General features: G+C 36.4%; 1 protein-coding gene across 3 annotated transcripts in view; it reads left to right on the forward strand.

Annotated features, from left to right (window-relative positions):
* PLS1 (plastin 1) overlaps positions 1-23,085 on the forward strand; it is a 111,322-nt gene that overhangs the window by 76,976 nt on the left and 11,261 nt on the right. For all 3 annotated transcript variants that reach the window (XM_015445183.3, XM_065540063.1, XM_005545996.4), the window contains 7 exons: positions 717-798; positions 4,830-4,995; positions 5,076-5,218; positions 7,056-7,148; positions 10,380-10,575; positions 15,250-15,328; positions 18,681-18,795. In XM_015445183.3, the coding sequence (XP_015300669.1) occupies positions 717-798; positions 4,830-4,995; positions 5,076-5,218; positions 7,056-7,148; positions 10,380-10,575; positions 15,250-15,328; positions 18,681-18,795 (874 nt within the window). The remainder of the gene's footprint in view (positions 1-716; positions 799-4,829; positions 4,996-5,075; positions 5,219-7,055; positions 7,149-10,379; positions 10,576-15,249; positions 15,329-18,680; positions 18,796-23,085) is intronic.

The raw sequence follows: 23,085 nt of genomic DNA on the forward strand, positions 1-23,085 counted from the left end.
TGACAGAGGTAGACTACATGTCAAAAGAAAAAGAAAAAAAAATTCAGGATGGTTAAAAAAATTAGGAGAAATGCTAAGATTACTCTTGTAGTGAGTGATGGATTTGTTTTAGGAATGGGAATATTTCTTGGATTTTAAGAATTAAGTTCCTGAGCCGGGTGTGGTGGCTCAAGCCTGTCATCCCAGCACTTTGGGAGGCCGAGACAGGCGGATCATGAGGTCAGGAGATCGAGACCATCCTGGCTAACACGGTGAAACCCCGTCTCTAGTAAAAAAATACAAAAAAACTAGCCGGGCGAGGTGGCAGGCGCCTGTAGTCCCAGCTACTCGGGAGGCTGAGGCAGGAGAATGGCGTAAACCCGGGAGGCGGAGCTTGCAGTGAGCTGAGATCGCACCACTGCACTCCAGCCTGGGCGACAGAGCGAGACTCCGTCTCAAAAAAAAAAAAAAAAGTTCCTGGCATGAATTACAGTTTAATTATTATTATTATTTTTTTTGAGATGAGGTCTCTCTGTTTTGCACAGGCTGGCCTCAAACTCTTGGGCTCAGCCTCCCAAGTAGCTAAGATTATATGCATGTGCCACCATGCCTGGCTTACTGTTTAATATTTTAAGGTAATGAATTGTTATTTTCAAAATTTATCTATTTTGGCTGTTTGCAATAATAAACTAAAAAAAATTTCTTTGAGTATTAAACTATTCTCATTTTCTCTTTAGCAAAATGATCAACTTATCTGAACCAGATACAATTGATGAAAGAGCCATCAATAAGAAAAAGCTCACGCCATTCACTGTTTCTGTAAGTATTTGCCCTTTGCTTATAATCATGTTACTCTGCTGAGAAATGTAAGACCTTTATTAATGAATGCTTGGACCCAGATAAAACCTTTGATTTAATGTAATGTTGTTCTCCTATAAAAACTGTTTGGTTTTTTTTTTGTTTTGTTTTTAAGAGACGAGGGTCTTCCTATACCCCCCAATATAGCTCACTGTAACCTCAAACTCCTGGGAGCAAGTGATCCTCCAACCTCAGCTTCTTGAGTTGTTAGTGCTATAACCATGTACCACTATGCCATGCTAATCTTTTAAAGTTTTTGTGGAGATGGGATCTTGCTATGTTGCTCAGTCTGGTGTTGAACTCGTGGCCTCAAGTGATCCTCCCACTTCAGCCTCCCAAAGTGCTGGAATTATAGGCATGAGCCACCATGCCTGGCCAAAACTGGACTTTTATTAAATAAAAATTCAGTTGGATTTTGTAATGAATGAAATGAAGATTCAGGGTACTTTGGATGCACTTAAGCTGTAGTATTCAGTTTATATTATTGTAATTATTGAGTTATTTATTAATGAGCACTTGCTTGATGCCAGTGCCCTTATTGGGTGGTTGAAAAATAACACTGCAGGTTTATCATTTCACAAAATTTTAAATTATTCTTTTTGTACTAAATTGTTCTGTAGTTGGCTTCTCCATACAGATCTTGTAAAAGTCCGGGTATTTATACATACCACACTTTCCCCCTCAAAATCTCTAGAACAATGAGTGGATAGTAATATTTACTGAGTATTTACTGGGTGTCAGTCACTGATCTAAACACACTATGTAAATTATCCTCCCAGCAACTTTATAATAAGGTATATACTATTATTTTGTAGATGAGGAAACTGAGGCACTGACAGGTTATACAGAGGCAGAGCCAGGATATGATCCCAGTGGTCTAGTGCCAGAGCTCATTTCTTAATCACTGTGTTATACTGCCACTCTCATGTGGTGGTAGTAATAGCAACTATTTAAGGTGTGGTCACAATAGTAGCTATTAAAATTAAGCTACTGCTAACCTGTGTCCTTCATTTGGCAAGTGCAATCCTTGATTTTGCTAAAATTATTGAGTCTTCTATAGAAAGCTAGTCTTCTATAGACTATTACCCCCTGCATATATTGGAAGTATGCTATCTCTAAAAATAAAACTGCATGATAGCCCCTCAGATCCACTCTGTGGCTACCACAAAATACTTACAGAATATTTTTTCTTTATTTTCTTTACTGCACTAAATATAAATATTAAAAGTAAAACCAAGCAATAAATGTATACAATAGTAAGAATTGCCGTGTTTCAGATTCAGTGGCAAAAAAATGGTCATGTATGTATCCTATAAATAAGATAGACGTGAATATTTTCAATAATCATCGATATTAAATGAAGATTCCAGTACAACATGTGAAAAATAATCTGGCAATTGCAACTGGAAATAGGCTTCTTCAAGAATGGTAATTTCTATTAGTGATATGCAACATTATTGACCTATTAGCAAGCAGGGAACAAGAAAGCCATGTAGTCAACATCCAGTTCTGTACTTCTCAAAGATAACAGGAAATGAGGGAACCTGTTAGACAGTCCAAGCCTAACCATGTACCACTGCCCTATAGAAGGCGGGGCCACCTCTCGTGTGTCCCAATTGTTTGTGGTTCCCTACTGTCCCTATCTTTCCGCATCAACACAAGTCTTCAGGAAGGCTGGGCATTCAGAGCAGTTGTCCATGGTAAGAATTGTATAGCAACTTCTCCATGGGGTTCTCCTATTACTTCTTGTTCTTAAGATATTTAGAAGTAGCTTAGTGTGACCACTCCATTCCCTACTAACTGATAGGGCAATAATGTTGTTATTTATCAAGTAGAAACTACCATTTACTTGAAAGAAACGTTGCAACTCCTTATTTTCTACCCATTTTTTAAAGCCAAATTACTTGTCAGACATTTGATATGCTTGCAAAGCAAACATCTTTGAATAAAATTAACATCAAAAGCAGTTTTTCTCCTATATGACCAACACGACCCGTTGATAAGACAAAGCTGAGTTAACTGTTTATTGCAGTAAGAGAAAATACTTGCAAAGCTTTGTTAGTGTCTTGGTGCTGGGAAAGTGAGGGCAGCATCTGAGAATTGGAATTGTGGTTTAGGGCAGGTCTTTCAATATGAGAGAGGGCAAGAGGGCTCTGATCCAGATTGGGCAAGGTTCTCAATGCACCGGCCCAAGACTGGTGGAAATAGCAAGGGGAGGATTTTAAGGTGAAGAGGTCAAAGATTCTTAGAGTATAAACTGTCATTGATGTTTTCATTGAAGAGTTAATGGGTCTTTTAGGTAGTGCCTGCAGTGAAAAATTTTTGCCTAGGCTCAAGACTCCTGGAAGAATAAGATCATGCTAATGAAGACAGAATAGTCATGCCAGTGAAGACAAGAGGATAGCACACAAGGTCATATTAATGTAGGCAGTAACACGTGGTTTTGTTTGTTATTGTCCAGGCTGAGAGTAGTGGTAGGTTTTGGTTCTTACTAGTATTGTAATCAATTTAGCGAAATTATACACTTCTTTTGGCCCACAGTACATGCTGTCAATTGCATATGAAATGGGTTATTGTGAGATTAACACTATTATTGGCTTCATTTTCAGTCCAGTTCTTTCCCCTGCTGATGCATTCTGGGGAATCACAACTGGAGCAAACATCATTTATGCTCTTGGAAGCAAAGAGAAAAATATTAGTGATCATGCCTAAATCAGCAGCAGTTGTCTCTTGAAAGTTGCATAGATTTGATTTATGGTAACTTAAAAAACATCTGAAGCAGGAATGTTAATTAAAAACACCTGAAGTTATTAAAAATCTTAGATTTCCACAAAGTATTTGCAATTTGCTGTTAATGTTTTCATGTTTATGTTTATTTGTAGTGAATTATGAGGTTATAAAAATATTGAAGGTTTCTCTGGTTCTGCTTCTTTCGGGAGAACTATATTTAAATGAACATTGCTTAATACTGCTACAAAAATAATTCAAAATGCTTATTTTAATCACCCCAGATGAACCCCAAAGATACAGCCATTTATTTACTTGGAGCTCAATAAATCACTTCAGCACACTATAGGAGGAAGCCATTGAAATATTTGCTATGCTTTGAGAACCTCTGTGCTTTGCTGCTGTTGTGACCAGCACATTAAATTGTTGCTATTACTGCTACAATATGAGAATGGCAGTAATGCATGGCGATTAAGAGGATGGGCTCTGGGCCGGGCGCGGTGGCTCACACCTGTAATCCCAACACTTTGGGAGGCCGAGGCAGGCAGATCACAAGGTCAGGAGATCATCCTGGCTAACATGGTGAAACCCCATCTCTACTAAAAACACAAAATATTAGCCGGGTGTGGTGGCGGTCACCTGTAGTCCCAGCTACTCGGGAGGCTGAGGCAGGAGAATGGCGTGAACCCGGGAGGCGCAGCTTGCAGTGAGGTGAGATCGTGCCACTGCGCTCCAGCCTGGGTGACAGAGCGAGACTCTGTCTAAAAAAAAAAGAAAAGAGGATGGGCTCTGGAGACCACTGGGATCAGACCCCAGCCTTTCCACTGTGGAATCTGTCAGTGCTGCAGTTTCCTCATTTGTAAAATCCATCTTAAGAGTTACTTTAAAATTCTCTTAAAACCTAATTGTACATAATTTTTTAAAGAAATACTTCCAAATGAGCACTTTACAGAAATATCATGTTGAGTTGGAGGTATTGGCAGAACATCCAGGTAGACATAACAAAGTACATATATAGATACAGAGCTTAGAGTGGGGACTCAGAGGAGGTCTGGGTGGAAATAGGGATTTGAAAGTCATTGGCACATAAAGTAACAGTTAAAACCATGTGATTTTTTTCGAGTAGTGGTATTTTCATTGTATATATATTATGTTTATAAATCTGAAATTTGGCAGTTCATTGTTTCTTATAGATAATTTTTATAGATAAGACCTAAGAAAGTACTTCCTCATGTGTACTTTTTTTTTTTTTTTTGGCAATTCAGGAAAATTTAAACCTAGCCCTGAATTCTGCCTCCGCCATTGGTTGTACAGTGGTCAACATCGGTGCATCAGATCTCAAAGAAGGAAAACCTCACTTGGTCTTGGGACTTCTCTGGCAGATCATCAAAGTTGGCCTTTTTGCTGATATTGAGATTTCCAGGAATGAAGGTAAGATCATTAGAAATATTTGCTGCTCATTGCATGTACTCGCTATGGGAAGAATTTACATTTCGCTGTTTTGCCCTCAGCTCTGATTGCATTGTTAAATGAAGGTGAGGAACTAGAGGAGCTGATGAAGCTTTCTCCTGAGGAATTACTGCTGCGATGGGTGAACTACCATCTGACCAATGCAGGATGGCATACCATCAGCAACTTCAGCCAAGACATTAAGGTTTATACTTAAATGTTCAAATTTGTGACATGAAATAAAGGATGTGGAGTGTAAAAATAAAAGGGGTTCAGACTTAAATTTGAATTAAATTCACAAGAACACTTGGGATAGAAAATGAAAATTTGCATTACTGTGTGAAGTAGATCCCCCAATTATATTCACGAAATATATATTTTCTAAAAAACCAGATACATTGGCTTTTAATAAGAACTACAACTGGCTATGAGAGGAAAGAGATGTTAACCTCAACAGATTAAAACACACTTTCTCATTTTATAGGCCACAGATCTGCTAGATTATAATGAGGATGTCAGTCTGTTCATTTGGACTAATAATTCTATCTGTTTACTGGTTTAACACTCTTACTCCCACTTTGTCAATAACCAGCTAACAGGAAATCAGATTATCTGAGGGCACAGTGAATCAGTAAACAAAGGGATCTTAAGGTTTGTGCCTTAACCAGCGTAGCTTAAAACACTTCCCTCTCTACTGGGAGAATCTTGTCAAGGAGACTATAACAGGCATTTCTGTCTAACGACAACTTTCCCTTGCTTACTGCCTGGATGGGCACTGCCAAGCCAGGGTGCTGTGACTTTCTTCTCTCTGTTTTTTTATGTCCTCCCCTGCCCTGCCCCCTGCCCCCAGAGTAATCAGTGCTGGCTCTAATTCATGTTCCCTCTTTAGCTAGATAACCTTCAGTCAGGTTATCTTTTTCCATAATGGCCTAGAGGACAGTCTCTCAATTTGAAGTGACATTTTATTTCTCTGCTTTCATTCTGAAATCTCTTAAAATTCAGCTAAGCAAACATTTATTCAGCTCTTCCTAAAGGGCATTATGCCCAGGGGATGCAAAGACTCAGCTCTTGAGAAGCTTGCCAATTCTACTCATAGACAAGCATGTACCAGAAGGATATTTCAGTTACCTATTGCTATATAGCAAACTATGCAAAATTTGCTTATAATGATTATTTCTCATCATTTTGCGGGTTGATGCATCTTGGCTGGGTGGTTCTTCTGCTTCGCACGGTTTTGGCTGGGATTACTAACTTAGTTACGTTCAGCTGTCAGTTGGGCTCATCTGGAAAGTACACAAAGGCCTCAATCACATGTCTGGTGCCTCAGTGCTCCTCCACAAGGCCTCTCTACATGGTGAGCTCAGGCTTCCTTACAGCATGATAGTCTCAGATAGTTGGACTTCTTATGTAGAGGTTAACTTTAAGACAGAGGAAGCAGAGGCTCTTAAGATTTGGGCTTGGAAGCCCCAGAACATCACTTTCACAGCATTCTCCTAGTCAAAGTGAATCATAAGGCCCGTCCAAATTAAAGAGGACAGCACATAGCTTCTGCCTTTTGATGGGAAGAGTTCATGTATATATGGGGAAGAAGCATGATATCCATCTTTGGAGACAATGACATTGGATGATGAATAGTGTGGTCACTGTTTACACTGAGGTAGGCAAGGGGTGCGGTGCACTACAGAGGAGTGTTCTTAGTTCATCCTGGAGAATCCAGGGAAGGCTTCCAGGAGATAATGCTTGGCCTGAATCTTAACTGATGTGGATGCTTGGGTGTGTAAACAGATGGAAAAGTAAGGGAGGGTATCCAGGTGCAGGAAACAGCATTGCTATAAACTCTGAGGTGTGAAACAGGATTGCTTTGAAGCTCTGAAGTGTGAAACAGCATGGTACATTCAGGAACCTACAAGTAATTCTGTATTATTCAAGTTATTCCATTCTTTGAGATAGAGGCAGTTTCTTCAGTTTGAGCACTTGTTTTCCCTAAATTCAACGATGATTTTATTCATTTTAAAAATGCTATTTCGTGTCTTTCCTTGAAGGACTCGAGAGCCTATTTTCATCTGCTTAATCAGATTGCCCCTAAAGGTGGGGAAGATGGACCTGCCATTGCCATTGACCTTTCAGGAATTAACGTGAGTGCAATTTTTAACTTTTAAAATATATTTTGGTAAAAGAGACATAGAAAATTTACCATTTTTGTCATTTTCAGTGTTCAGTTCAGTGGCATTCAGTACATTTGCATTGTTGTGCAGCTATCACCATTATTCATCTCTGCAAACTTTTCATCATCCTGTAGGGAAATTCTGTACTCATTAAACAAAAACTCCTCATTTTCTCCTCCCCCCAGGCCCTGGTAACCACTGTTCTACTTTCTGACTATGAATTTGAATTTGAGTAGGAGGTACAGTCAAATTTAAAGTACAGTTCTCTACAGGCAGCATTCCCCGGTAGAGCCCTCAGCTCTCCATTAAAGTTTGGTGCTTTGCTCTATGGAAGTTTTTTCCATGCCCCAGACTCCAAACCTCCATGTCAAGCTAACTGGCTGTCATGACAGAAGAAAGGGAACTGCATAATTGTGACCTTGAATATTTGTGGAATCAATCCTACACTCACGTTTCCCTGGTGCAAGGCAATTGGAACTCACCAGGGTGCTCTTGTGACTGTCAACATATGCCAGGAAAGGAAGCAACAACCTGTTGTTAGATTTTTAAGCAATCAATTATCAGTTTTAGCAGCTTATATTTAGAAATAATACAAAATAAAAATAGATATTCCTAGTATTTATGGTGTTCCTAGGAAGGACTGATAACAGATTCTGACCTACCAAACACACTTCCTAGGAATCTCATTCTTTTAGCATAAGTTATAAATACCAGGGATGGTTATATCTAAATCAGGATGTCCAGTCTTTTGGCTTCCCTGGGCCACATTCGAAGAAGAATTGTCTTGGGTCACACATAAAATACACTAACACTAATAATAGTTGATGAGCTTAAAAAAAAAAGTTGCAACAAAATCTAATAATGTTTTAAGAAAGTTTACAAATTTGTGTTGGGCCACATTCAAAGCTGTCCTGGGTTGCATGTGACCCACCGGCCGTGGGTTGGACAAGCTTGAATTCTAAACATTAAAATCTGGTCAGATAATAGATTGTATGAAAATATGTCATGTACTTAAAGTGCTGTATCCATAACATTTGGTTTTAAAGGCAACTTGAGTCATTACTAATTAATTATATCTCACATTATTATAATGACATATTTCAGAAACAGTACTGCAACGCTCTGTAAAATTTGCAAAGCATTTTAATTAAAAAAATTAGGAACTTAAACTTATGGAAAATTTTGACTATATTCAAAAGAGAACAGACTTAGTATACTAAACTGTCAGGTACTCATCCCTCAGTTCCAACATCTGCCAATTCATGGTCAATCTTATTTATTCCCTATTTCCCTCCTCCTCTGTATTATTTTGAAGCAAATCTTAGACATTACTTCATGGATATTTCAATATGTATTTCTAAAAGATAAAGACACTTTTAAAGTAAAACCACAATACCTTATCATACCTTAAAAAATTGCAACAATCTGTAACATCATCAAAATATCTAGTCAATGTTGACATTTCTACTTGCCTCATAAATGCCATTTTTTTCATAGTTTATTTGAATTAAGACCTAAAATAAGGTCCACATATTGTCTTTATTTGTTTGGTTGGATTTTTTTTTTAGATGGAGTCTTGCTCTGTCACCCGGGCTGGAGTGCAGTGACACAATCTTGGCTCACTGCAACTTCCGCCTCCTGGGCTCAAGTGATTCTCCTACCTCTGCTCCCTGAGTAGCTGGGATTACAGGTGCACACCACCACGTCTGGTTAATTTTTTTATTTTTAGTAGAGATGGAGTTTCACCATGTTGGCTAGGCTGGTCTCAAACTCCTGACCTCAAGTGATCCGCCCACCTCGGCCTCCCAGAGTGCTGGTGGCATGAGCCACCACGTCCGGCCACATATTGTCATTTTTTGATGTCTACATTGGTAACTTTTCATCGTTGTTTAATTTAATAATCTGTTGCTTTCTCCGATTTCATTTACATGATTATTTTGCAACTGTGGTGCACAGAATTAGGTAGGTTATCTTTGGTCATGATATACTCATATGGGTCTGTGCATACCCATTTTTAAATTTATTTTTGTGTGTGGTTGTCTTGAAATTGTAACAAGCCTCATGAACTCTCAATCTAACAGGAAAACTAAGACCTTGACATTACATTTTCTGTCCAGTTCTTCCCTATTCCATCTCTGTTTCAGCCCAGTGTGGTAACCACAGTCTTGAATCTTGTGTTCACTGTTGTTTTGCTTTTCTTTTCATGTAGTTTCCCTTCATCCAAATGTATCCCTTACAAAATTAAATTCTTCATTTTACTTTTAACTTCCTTTAAAGTTTATCATGTTATACTTAAATTTCTAGTACTTCTTTTTGAATTTGTGTCTCTAAGAGTTACCCATATTGGATGTCATTGTGTGAATATACAAATTCATTCATCTACTCTCCTGTTCATAGGTATTTGGGTTGTTTCATTTGTTTTCAGGGTTTTGCAATTGTGAAAGGTGCTTTTCGCTATGATTTTAATTTTTAAAATATGTAATTTCAACTTGTTTTTCATCAAGAAGAGCCTTCTGGAAATTTCACTCAGTGTACAGTGGGTATGATAACTATACCTGTTATCCAGAGGGCACTCTACTAGCTGGCCTTGAATAAGTTACGTATAGTGCGACCACTGTGAGCTTACTGATAACAATATTTGAGGATTTTGCTGAGTATTTTAGCAAAAAGGGTAAAATATAACTCAGTTATCCCAGCAAGGAAACTCAGAGACTTTTTTCCCTTTAACTTAAAAGGCATGGAGGCCAGGTGTAGTGGCTCATGGCTATAATCCCAGCACTTTGGGAGGCCGAGGTGGTTGGATCAGGAGTTCGAAACCAGCCTGGCCAACATGGCAAAACCCTGTCTCTACTAAAAATACAAAAATTAGCTGGGCATAGTGGCATGTGTCTGTAATCCCAGGTACTCAGGGGCTGAGGGAGGAGAATCGCTTGAACCCAAGAGGCAGAGGTTGCAGTGAGCCAAGATCATGCCACTGCACTCCAGCCTGGGGAACAGAGCAAGACTCTGTCTCTAAATAAATAAAATAAATAAATAAATAAAGGAATGGGTAAGTTGAGTTGGAATTACTACACATTTTGATCTTATTTTGAGTTATTATTTGATATATTTGTGGAAAAGTAATTGCTTATAAATACGTATACCAATAAAAATTATGCCAGTTAAAACCTCAATTGTAACCATTTTTGCTTTATTGTTTAGGAGACAAATGACCTGAAGCGTGCTGGACTCATGCTTCAAGAAGCAGATAAACTGGGCTGCAAGCAGTTTGTTACTCCTGCAGATGTGGTTTCAGGCAATCCTAAACTTAATTTAGCTTTTGTAGCTAATTTGTTTAACACATACCCATGCCTGCACAAGCCGAATAATAATGACATCGATATGAATTTACTGGAAGGTGTGTTCTTTCTGCCTTTCTTTAATTGACTTACTATATTTATCTTCTTACGGTGTTGTCTTACTTCACTGTCAGAGATAGGGGCTGTAGTGGGAAATGCAATTTAGTGTGTGTAGTAGGTGTGTGTATCCATTGAAAAATTCAAATTATGGAAGGTGGTTGCTGGTTTTGATTAAAAGAGAATGCTGGGGTAAATCTTATCTTTCATTTCTCCATAAGAGGTTAGTGAAAAGTATCATACATTTAAAATATTCTCATAAATGATCACATAACAGCTCTACCACCAATATGGACAATGAATTATCTATTAGAATAAAATAATTATTTGTAGGTGTTTTTCTCCTTTGAAAGCTCCAGTTTGACTCTAGTATTGTTCTCTTTTTAATGTTTTTAGTGTACATGAAAAAATTAGTGTTCGTTATTTGTCTTTTGTGTGGTCTATCGTTATCTGTCTCATAATATATAATACTTTCCTGTTTTGCTTCATGAAATGCAGATTTGACCCCTCCTAATGTAGGTACTGTATTTAGTACTTTTCTATACTCTATAAATATATTCATTCTGAATGTTCTTTTTATTAGTACCATTTATTCTTTCCATCTGGATTGATATTTTATTTTTTGCATTGTTCATGCTGTGTTATTTCTCTCTTAATATGCCCATAGAATGAAACACAAAACTTAATTAGAATAGCAGAACAAAGCTTTGATTTTTATAAAATTTCTACCTAATTTGCCTTCTATAATGATGGGGTATTGTAGTTGTAAACACATTAGAACTCAATTTTGAGAAGTGGACTTCATGATTTGATGTAAAACCTTTATCCCTCTCCTGTGATAAAATGTATCTTTTATCACAAGTAATCTTTGAAAGGATTAATTTAGGTTCTATAACATATTATTTTGTATCAATTAGCTATGTTATATTTACTGAACCTCACTGAAGCTTACAATCTATGAATCATAATGACAAAACATTCTTAACACCCAGTTCTTACTCATTTTTTGTTTCCCAGCCTTTCTTTTTTCTCCCACTCTCACACATACCAACACCCACATTAGTATCAGAACTTAAAGTAAAAACAGTGGCAGTAGTAATGGCAGTTGTTGAAGGGAGAGGCAGTTGTCAGAGGAAGGCGCCAATCTTAAGATTTTTCTTGCTAGTTGCCCTGGTTTGGAGAAAGCGGGGATTCTTCTTTGTAGGGAGAATCTGATGTGCAGTATTCATGATCTCAGTGTTCATCCTCTCACATAATTCACACTTACTCCCTTCTTTCCCAGTGAGACAGAATGAGAAATCAATTTCATGGTCTTTTTTTGCTTGACTGCCATAACCAAAGTTCCAATGTCCTTGTCACCTCATAATTACAGTTTTGTGATTAATGAAAGACGCTTCAGATTTAACAAATACATTATTCGAAGAATATGAGTAATTCATTTTTTTGAAGGTCCCGTAAAATAAAATAAAGATTATATTTTCTATGTAGATATGTAACTGAGAGGGAAAGTAGACAAAAAATGTAGATTTTTCAGCAAAGAGAAATTTAGGGTAAGAGATTAGAACTTGAAAAAAAAAATAAGCCAAAGGAACACTGCTAGGTTTTGGCAGTCTGGAAAATTTCAAAATCCCTCTGTCAGTAGAAGGCATTGTTTAGAGTGGCATATTAAAAATGATCTGCTTTTTATAGTCACTGAATTCTTGCTAGATATCTTTTCCAACTTGCTCGCTCTCTTATTTTTCATGTTTGAATTCTTTTGCTAGTGTTCAGCATGCTTTTGGAATTTTTCAGTGTGAATAGGATTGCTAAATATTTCCGTTATTATTTACTATCTATTAAGATAACATGGGAAATATTTATCAGTCATCTTTATTTAGAACATATGTATGTCCTCATACATCTGTCAAAAATGTATTTGACTTTGACTGTCATTGGATTATTTTCCTCTGTAAATTTGAGTTTTAATATATCCTTATGAAATTTGAAGCTTGATCTTATCACATCCCAAATTCATATGTTAGTATGTCCTCATTGGCAGAGAATTTTCTCTCTAGAGAATTAAAGAAAACACAATTAAATATTAAACCCTCACATCAAATTGAGCCAGATATGTGGGCTCTGTATAGAAAGACCATCTCAGAATTCATTTATGGTTACAGAAGGTACATAGACCACAAACTATCAGACTTTGTTCAAATCTTAGTTCCACTATTTAATCTGAATAACCTCTGTGAGCCTTGGTTTTTTTCATATATAAAACAAGACTAATAAACTTAATTCGAAGAGTTACAGAGCAAGCTAAATGTGATCATGAATGAAAGAATACAGTATGTGTTTATTAATGGTCAGGGAGGGAGGAGGAAAGCACTTCATGTGTCACAGCACATTTATTGAGTGTTAAATATATGTTAATTCCTTTTTTCCCTCCTAGTAGCCTACTTCTAAGATAGTTGTTATTTTTATTGCTATTTTTTATTTTATTTTTTATTATTTGTAGATGTCAAATTGAGCCTGCAAATGAAAAGAATGTTTTATAGTTCTTTCAGTCTTGTATATCAGCAATTAAGATTTTACTTCTTGAAATTGTATATCAGATCTAGGGGGAAAAAAGATTTTACCTTGAAGATTGCTTTAGCTGTCTGTAATCCAGACATTTTCCAATCTGGAATACATATATTTTTGTAATGCTTTACCATGGCTCTTGCACAAATGCATAGTGCCTCTAGCTTTGAGCATTTATGTACCAAGACATTTTGAAATGTTATTAGGTAAATAAATGCTCACTTAAAAAATCTATTTTACTTTCCAGGTATCAAAAATTAAAATAATTATATAATCAGTTGAGAACAATAGGAAGAAATATGAACCCCTGAAGATAGTTTCAGAACTCCATTAAAATGCAAGTTTAGTTATTTTAAAATATTACTGCATCATTAGGTTCAACAGAATTTGGATATTTTAATTAAAAATTAAACCAATAAGGCACTGTTAATCTTCATAATTTTAAGACATTTAGATTTTCCTAGATGGAAATAATGTAAAACTTCTGTAACTATTAGAAAAATATATATATATATCTTTATGATAGATAGTAATAGAGAAACAACTGAGAGGTAAATCCAAATCAAAGGCATCAAGTTATTGATCACAGTATGTTTATATTTATGTCACTTTGGGAATAGTTCATAGATTTAATTTGTACCTGTTTAATAATTCCTACAAATAAAACTGGCATGGATTCTGGAAATATTTAGTTTAGCTTGGTTCTTCTTAAAAAAAATTCTCATTTTTTAAAAAAAGATTCTCTTTATAATAAAGTGGTGGTAGCAGATACAACAGACTGATCAGTTACCTTTTATGCAGACCAGAGGGAACAAAATTTAAGCAAGAAATTATAGGGCTATATAATAGAGCAATAATTAAAGCAGATTCTGGGAAAGCTGTTAGATAATGGCATTGAAACCACATGAAACTACAGTGAGTAGATTATTTCCTGAACAGTTGGCACAAATAACAGAATTCTTTAGCTCTGACAAGGCTTGGGTTCCTGTCCTGGGTGTGCAGGTTTATACTGTCTTTGGCACTCAATGTGAAGATGACTGTTGCAATGGCTCTATACGAACAAGCCCCTGGAACGCAGATGATTATAGATTTATGTGCCAAATTGTCACATGGGCCAAAATCTAGAGTTACTTGAACTTGCCTATAACTTAGAATTGATGAGAGGTATAAATGTTTCAGTTTTTCAGGAGTCTGGTGGTAAGATATAAATTGGGCCATTCCACTGTCTACTACCTTTGCTGAAGAACAAATAATCATGATAGTTACTTAGGACTATTAGCCATCCGGAGATGACTAGAAGGCAGACAGTGGTAGAACCAGCCCACATTCCTGCTCACTTTGTGGTATACCATAACCCACATTTTCGTTATAGATTATGTAAGCACTGTTATGAAGGGAATGCTCAGGGAGGTAGGGTTAAATAACAGCACCTGAAGGAGTTATCTCCTTGAATGGATCTTTGAGGTCCAGGAACTTACTATGACGAAATGTATCTCTCTCTTATCAATCTGTATTGGGTCTGTGTTCCTTATGTATTTTCAGTAATGACAATCTAAACTAACTCAGGAAGCCTGTAAAATAGTTATATTCCCTTCATTGTGTGTTTTTATATTTACCTGTAATCTCCTATGCCCTTCATTGTGTGGTGTAAAGTGTAGTTTGTGTGCGTAAAACCATAATTTGTACAAATTTAGAAACCCTGAATCGAGAAAGGTATAACTTTTCTATTTGTGTTTAATGTGCTAATGTTATCCTGACTGCTAAAAGATTTTATTTTTATTAATGTTTAGTGAATCCCTTTTGCATCTAATCATAATTATAGACCACAGAAGTGTATCTGTTATTTCTAGGCAGAGAAACCCATGGCTCAGTACTAGTTCACAGACATCAAAGGGAATCTAGAAGAGATTTAGAGCAAATGGAGGCTTCCTAGGTAGTAGGAAAGAAGGGACTTTGGCATTAAGAGACTTTTTTTCTCCCTTTAAAGAAACTGTAGTATCTAAAGAACCATGGCAAGGTAGGTTTGACCAGTTTGTACCTGCTAGAATGGTTTAACATATAGTTCCTGGTTCCTTTTGTCCTGAGTCATCAGTGTCAGCTTGTGTCTACTCTAGGAGAGAGCAAGGAAGAGAGAACATTTCGGAACTGGATGAATTCCTTGGGAGTCAACCCATATATTAATCATTTGTACAGGTAAATATTTTATTGTGCTTCAGCTGTACTGTCAGGGTCAAACTTTTCAAGTTTCAAACTGTAGGCATGTTTAAATGGAACATTTTCTCAAGTCGCAAGAATTTTAGCCAAATTTTAGAGTTTCAGGATGCTGGGAATTGGCAATACAATGGATTTTAAAAGAAAGTTACTATTCAAAAAAGGAATAATAGTTATGTTTTTGATGATATACATAAATCAGTAAAGATAATCCTTTTATAGTTATTGATCATAAAAATAATTTCAACTTTAACAGAGTAACAGTAATAACTGATAAATTATTATGTTTTTCATTGTCATTTTTCATTTATTTTTGCCAAAACCTCAATTATTCCATAATTTATGTGTATATTTTTTCTAATTTGTAAAAGTAACTTGTTTTCCTTGAATAATTGTTATAGCTTATCTCATTCTTTCTTGTTTAAAAATGATAACACATTATTGGCATTAGTAGGGCTAAGAAAATATTTCACTAAATCAATTCCTGGGCTAACGATGCATCTTTCTAAGTGTGGATGAGAGGAAACCGTTCTTCTCTCTTTATTATACAGTCTACCAGCCTGCCTTAATAAAATGCAAAAGAAGCCAACTTCAGCTAGTTGTATTTCTTTTTTTTTTAGAAAAAAGTTCTAATTAACTAAATGTATTAATAATTTACATAACCAAGAAACTCCTTAAAGAAGATTAACTAAGATTAACTCCTTAAAGAAGATTGTCACAACAGGCCAAGTTCACTGGCTCACTGAGGATTTATGATGCTGTAATTTCTGCTGCTTGGTGTTTATTCACAATGTTCTTTAAAATTGAAAACCAGTGTTACCTTATTATGGTAACTGGCTTTGATTGTGGTAGACCCGTATTTGTAAAGCTCTTGAAGAGTGTGTAAATTTCAGCTAGATGAGAGGAGATATACGTCAATTAGACCGGAGCTCCTGTTACAGTAGCAGGGAAGTTAAAACACAAATATTGAAGGCGAGGAGGGGTCCACTTTTTATGGACTGATTTGAAAGAATGTCTCTAATATATAGTCAAGAGAAAAGAATAACAAAGTGTAGTATGATCCCATTTTGTTTACAATTTGAGTGTGTAGTATTTGTATTCGAATTTTAAAAGAAAATCTAGAGAGGTACCTAGCAAACTGTATGTAGCCTGGGTAGTAGGAGTAGAGAACAGTAAGGAGACTTTTATTATTATTATTATTATTTTATTTATTTATTTGAGATGGAGTTTTGCTCTTGTTACCCAGGCTGGAGTGCAATGGCATGATCTCAGCTCACCACAACCTCTGCCTCCCGGGTTCAAGTGATTCTCCTGCCTCAGCCTCCCGTGTAGCTGGGATTACAGGGATGTACCACCACGCCCAGCTAATTTTGTATTTTTAGTAGAGATGGCGTTTTTCCATGTTGGTCAGGCTGGTGGCGAACTCCTGACCTCAGGTGATCTGCCTGCCTCGGCCTCCCAAAGTGCTGGGATTATAGGCGTGGGCCACTGCGCCCAAGACTTTTAATCTTAGTAACTTAAACATGATTGTATTTTTTTTGAACCATGAACATGTATTTTTCTATAATTAAAGAGTAAGCTTAAAAATAGCAGATTAAGAGTTGTTGATACTCATGTAATTATTTCACAAATATCAGAAACACTAGATTCTATCATTGACAGTGGAGAAGAGAATTGCCCAAACCTTTTAGCTAAAGATATCTGAAGGATATCTTTATTCAAGAAGTACCAGCATTGGGCTTCTGAGCATATAGTATTTTTTCTTGGGAAAAGAACTGTTCAGAAACTGTTTCAGAAAATTCTTTAACATAATCTTAGAGAACCATCAGATGCAGAAGAACAATAGGTGGACATCTAGTTGACACTGGAACCATGTCTCCATAGAATTGTGTCTGCATCATATTCCTAAACCCACCCCCAAGAATTTTTAGGTTCCTGCCTATAGTATAGCCAGCCCAAACCAAAACAGCTAGATTTTCCCTGAAAATTCTCTTCTCTAAAATGTTATAAATATATTTCAAGAACTGTTAGTCCTAGAGGTTTTCTATGACCAGTTGGTTCCAGAACTCATCTTGAAGTCTCTGGAAATCATTTAAACTCTCTGGGCCTCAGTTCTATTTGCAAAATAATAATAATACCATACTAGACAGGAATAAGAATGAATTCATTTAAAGTAAAGAAGAAAAATACATAAAACAGATAAGATTCCAGAACCTGTAGAAATACTTTAGTGATTCTTTTTTTATACAGAATGTTTCATGTGCCTAAAGATAATCTACTCAGATCTTAATTACCTTCATATCAGACTTTCTCCCTCTATCACCTAGTACTGGGCCCAGCTGCCTTCACTGCCATGTGGTGTGTGCTCAGAGAATGCAAAGTAATTTAATATGAACCTTAGCGAACCATAACTCATTGGACAAGCTGTTGGAGGAGAAAAGTCATGTAATACATCACAAAGCTAGCAATTTAAAAAATCAGTTGCTATTGCTTTATGTCCTTAGCATACTGCATTAAAAATAGACTAAACAGGCATACATTAACCTTCTCAGGAGAATATATTTTTCTGAATCCAAAGTAGTTAATATTTTTACTTCGAGAATTCCTACTTGTTCATAAGTTCCTTCTTCTTAACCTTCATTCCTGAACACAAACGGCTGCCTACTGGGTAGCTATTGTGATTTTCCTATAATTATTTTTAAGTTAAAAAATAATGTATAAATAATACATGAACTTATTCTTACTGGACAAGTTCCAGAAAGTATGTAAGTATATAGAATAAAATAAAACATTCCACCCTTACTCTCTCGTACTCCCCTTTTCCTGACCTCTTTCTTTACCTAATAGAGGTAATTGCTATTAACTGTCCTTAGCATGTATAGGTATATAAACATATTTGACTCTAAATTTTTTTAAACAAATGAGATCAAATTGTATGAAATGTTCTGCCATTTGTTTTTTAAAGTTTGATATGTCTTGCAAAGCTTTTCATATCAATACATAGAGATCTACCTCATGTCTAATGGTGGCCAAGGAGTTTATAGTATAGTTTACTCAACAGCTCCCTACTGCCAGGCAGTTAAGTTGTTTCCAAATTTATAAATACTGTGGCAATGAATGTCCTTGGATGTATATACCTTTGTAAATATTTATGTAAACATTTTAGACAGATTCTTAGACTGGAAGTTCTGGGTCAAATGATATGTCCTGTCATTCCTTAAGGATTAAATGACTTACATTCTTAAAGATATAAGTCTGTCTCCAATGTACTTAATACAATTAGGTAGTACCCAACATTTCCTCCTCCTTTATCTGCTTTTCCTTCCTGTTTTAGTGACCTCACAGATGCTTTAGTGATCTTTCAGCTCTATGAGATGATCCGAGTGCCAGTCAACTGGAGCCATGTCAACAAACCTCCTTATCCTGCCCTTGGAGGGAACATGAAGAAGGTGAATGAAATAATGGCCATGGATATATTGTTATTGTTCTGATATAAAACAAAGAATTTAGAGTTTCATGGAGTTGAATGAAGTGTACTCTGTCCCCACAATTCTGATTCAGACCAAAATGTGTTAAGCTTAATAGCCTTTTTACAAGTTTGCTTTAATAAATGCAAAGATGAAGGCAATCCCTGTAGTCAGACACTTTATATAACTGTTTTCATCTTTATCAAGTCATAGTACTTAATGTTCTTTGAGATGTACTGTAAATGTATTCTTATTTTACAATTGGTATAACTTGCTGAATTTTTATTGGTTATCCACTCATTTATTCAACAGATATTTATCAATTACCTGATACCTGTACAGGGTTATGCAGGATATAACAAAAAGTATAAAGCATGGAGTTGGTCCTCAGGAAAGCCTAAATAAATTAGGGAAATATGTGTGCAAACAACTACAATATGGTACATGGTAAACAAAAGTGAATATTATGATTTCTAGGGAAGAAAGTTGAAGAGCTACTGAAGTAGTAATAGCAAAATGGGAACAACACATGAGTGAACAATTCATAGAAAAATAATGATGAATAGTAAACATACAAAAAACTTTTCACCCAGAATAAAGAAATGCAATTTAAAACAAGAAACTATTGAACTGCATCCAATGTTAGAGGAAGTATTCATTTGTATAATCTTTCTAAAACCAGTTTGGCAATACATATTAATCTTCCAAAAAATTCTTTGACCTAATTTCACCTTTTTCCACCTATCCTGATGAAAAAATCAGAAAGACACAAAGTTGTGTGGCAAAATGCTAATCATAGCAGTGTTTATACAGCACACAAGAAAACAACCCAGTTGTTCAATAAAGGGTTAATAAAATTGACACACTCATAAGATGAAGTAAAATGTGCCATTAAAAATAGTGTTTGACAGGAACAGAAAACCAAACACTGCATGTTCTCACTCATAAATGGGTGTTGAACAGTGAGGACACAGGGACACAGGTAGCGGAACATCACACACCCAGGCCTGTCAGGGGGTGGGGGGAAAGGGGAGGGGGAGAGCATTAGGACAAATACCTAATGCATGCGGGGCTTAACACCTAGATGATGGGGGCCGGACGCAGTGGCTCACACCTGTAATCCCATCATTTTGGGAGGCTGAGGCAGGTGGATCACGAGGTCAGGAGTTCGAGGCCAGCCTGGCCAATATAGTGAAAATACAAAAATACAAAAAAAATACAAAAATACAAAAAATTAGCTGGGCATAGTGGCGGGCACCTGTAATCCCAGCTACTCGGGAGGCTGAGGCAGGAGAATGGCTTGAACCGGCGGAGGTTGCAATGATCCGAGATGTGCCATTGCACTCCAGCCTGGGTAACAGAGCGAAACTCCATCTCGAGGAAAAAAAAAAAAACCTAGATGACGGGTTGATGGGTGCAGCAAACCACCATGGCATATGTATACCTATGTAACAATCCTGCATGTTCTGCACGTGTATACCAGAACTTAAAGTATAATTAAACAAAGAAAAAATATTGTTTTAGTAATAGTGGTATGGAAATGAGCAGGACACAAAATTATATATATACATAATATGAATCTAATTTGTTTAAAATACATAACACACACAGAGATGCATTCAAAAGGGACTTTGGGTTTTTCACGTCTATAGAATGAAAATGTATTTATAGATACTGTAATTTTTAAAGAAAAAAATTTAAAAAGACCTTTAAAGGGAAATATATCATAATATTAAAAGTAGTTAAATGTGTGGTATAATTATAAAGAGTTATATTTTTCAGCATTTCTAGTCATTGGACTGCCTGCATTTTTAATTTCATTTGATTTGCATATAATTCTTTTCATGGGAGTGGAATTCAGAAAATTTTATTGACTAATTTCATGTAAGTTTTTTTCTCCAAAATTCTGAATGCAAAATGTAACAGGAAAACAGAAATTAACCATTCATTATACCTGGAATTTTAATGTGAACTACAAATAAATACATATGTCACAAATGAATCATATGCAGAATACTTTTTCAACAAGTATAGAAGGAAACATAAAGCCTGAAATAAATTCAAGATGTTTAAAAAATGAAGAAGCAGTACTTTCATGACATAGTATCACAGGGAATTACTTTATGGAATTATTTTATGGAATTTGGGCAATAATCAATAGATGTCACTTTTCCTTCGGTTACAAAGTTCTTAAAGCTGCACCGTTAAAATAGCCTTTCTTCATTATTATTATTATTTTTGAGACAGAGTCTTGCTGTGTTGCTCAGGCTGGAATGCAGTGGCATGATCTTGGCTAACTGCAAGCTCCGCTCCCAGGTTCATGCCATTCTCCTGCCTCAGCCTCCTGAGTAGCTGGGACTACTGGCACCTGCCACTACGCCCAGCTAATTTTTTTGTATTTTTAGTAGAGACGGGGTTTCATCGTGTTAGCCAGGATGGTCTTGATCTCCTGACCTCGTGATCTACCTGCCTCAGCCTCCCAAAGTGCTGGGATTACAGGCATGAGCCACCATGCCTGGCCTTCTTCTTTATTTTTAAGTATTTATTTTCACTTGAACCCTTGTGTCCCATTACGTAACTCTTCTCATTGTCCAAATGATCTAAGCTTCATTTTTGTCCAAAGCATTTAAAATACTTGGTAATTGATATAGTTTGGCTGTGTCCTCACCCAGATCTCATCTTGAATTGTACTCCCATATTCCCATGTGTTGTGGGAGGGACCCAGTGGGAGATAATTTGAATCATGGGGGCAGTTCCCCCATACTGTTCTCATGGTAGTGAATACGACTTAGGAGATCTGATGGTTTTATCAGGGGTTTCAGCTTTTGCATCTTCCTCATTTTCTCTTGCTGCTGCCATGTAAATAGTGCCTTTTGCTTCCCACCATGATTCTGAGGCCTTCCCAGCCATGTGGAACTGTAAGTCCAATTAAACTTCTTTTTCTTCCCAGTCTTGGATATGTCTTTATCAGCAGCGTGAAAGCAGAACTAATATAGTAATCATTTCTTTCGTTAACCCTGTGAGACTGCACTCCAAGTTTTTCTTGCTTTCTTTGTGCTCATTCTTACCTTTCATAGGTTCTTCATCTTTTAGCCTGACAACTCAGTATTTCCAAGGCCTGGTTCTTGGCCCAAAGGTCTTAACTTCTATATTTACACCCTCAGGGAGCAGATCTGTTTTTAGGGTTTTAAGTACAGGCTGAGCATCCCTTATCCAAAATACTTGGGACCAGATGTATTTCAGATATTGGAATATTTGCAGTATGCTGGTTGAACATCCTTAAGCTGAAAATCTGAAATGTTCCAATGAGCTTTTCTTTTGAGTATTGTGTTGGTGCTCAAAAAGTTTTAGAGTTTGGAGTATTTTGGATTTTTGGATTTTCAGATTAGGGATATTCAACCTGTACTACCATACACATGGATTACCTCTAGGAACCTAATTTCTTATTCCTTCTCTAGTTTGGTACCTCTCTAGATCTCTTAGAAGTGTTCTGCCAAATTTGGAACCAACTATTGCCAATACATAGAATATATGCTTTCCCTTATGTTAGCACCTGTTTCCAGTTTCTCTTTCAATGCTGGTCATATCAGTATGTTCTTAGGCCTCTATACTAGCAACCCTGAACTCCTTTCTCGCCATCATTTCCCTTAGGAACTTTGGTATAACTGTAAAGCAGATGGCTCTTCATTGAAACACATGTGATTACTGCAGTTTGCTATAAAATTCTCCCACTGAAATGGGTGTCCATGGTAAATACGCTGGCTTTTTACTCTTCTGTACACAGTGTTAAGTAATTCAAGTGCTAATGTTATTTTCCATAAATTAGGAATCTATTCTGTTTTTTAAAATCGACATTCTTATAGCATATATTTCTTTTAAGCGGTCTAAGCCTATAATTTAATATGATTCCAAACAATTTTTTGGAATATTATCTCTGCATTAAAAAACTCTTTAAAAATTTTTTTAGAAATAGGGTTTCACTATGGTGCCCAGGCTGGAGTGCATGCTATTCACAGGCATGATTATAGCACACTACAGCCTTGAACTCCTGCCCTTAAGTGATCCTCCTGCCTCAACCTAAGTAGCTGGACTACTGGCATGCCACCACACCCAGCTTCTCCTTGGATTTAAAAAAAATGAATACATATCAAACATTTTACTCAATTTGTGAAGTGAGCCAGGCAGATGTTATAGCAGGCTCAAAGATCTTCCATTTTTATTTGTAGTAAATTGAACTTTGGGAATTTGGATTCTCTTTTTTAAAGAACAATA

Source organism: Macaca fascicularis, chromosome 2, assembly GCF_037993035.2.
Source record: "Macaca fascicularis isolate 582-1 chromosome 2, T2T-MFA8v1.1".
NCBI classification, from domain to species: Eukaryota; Metazoa; Chordata; class Mammalia; order Primates; family Cercopithecidae; genus Macaca; species Macaca fascicularis.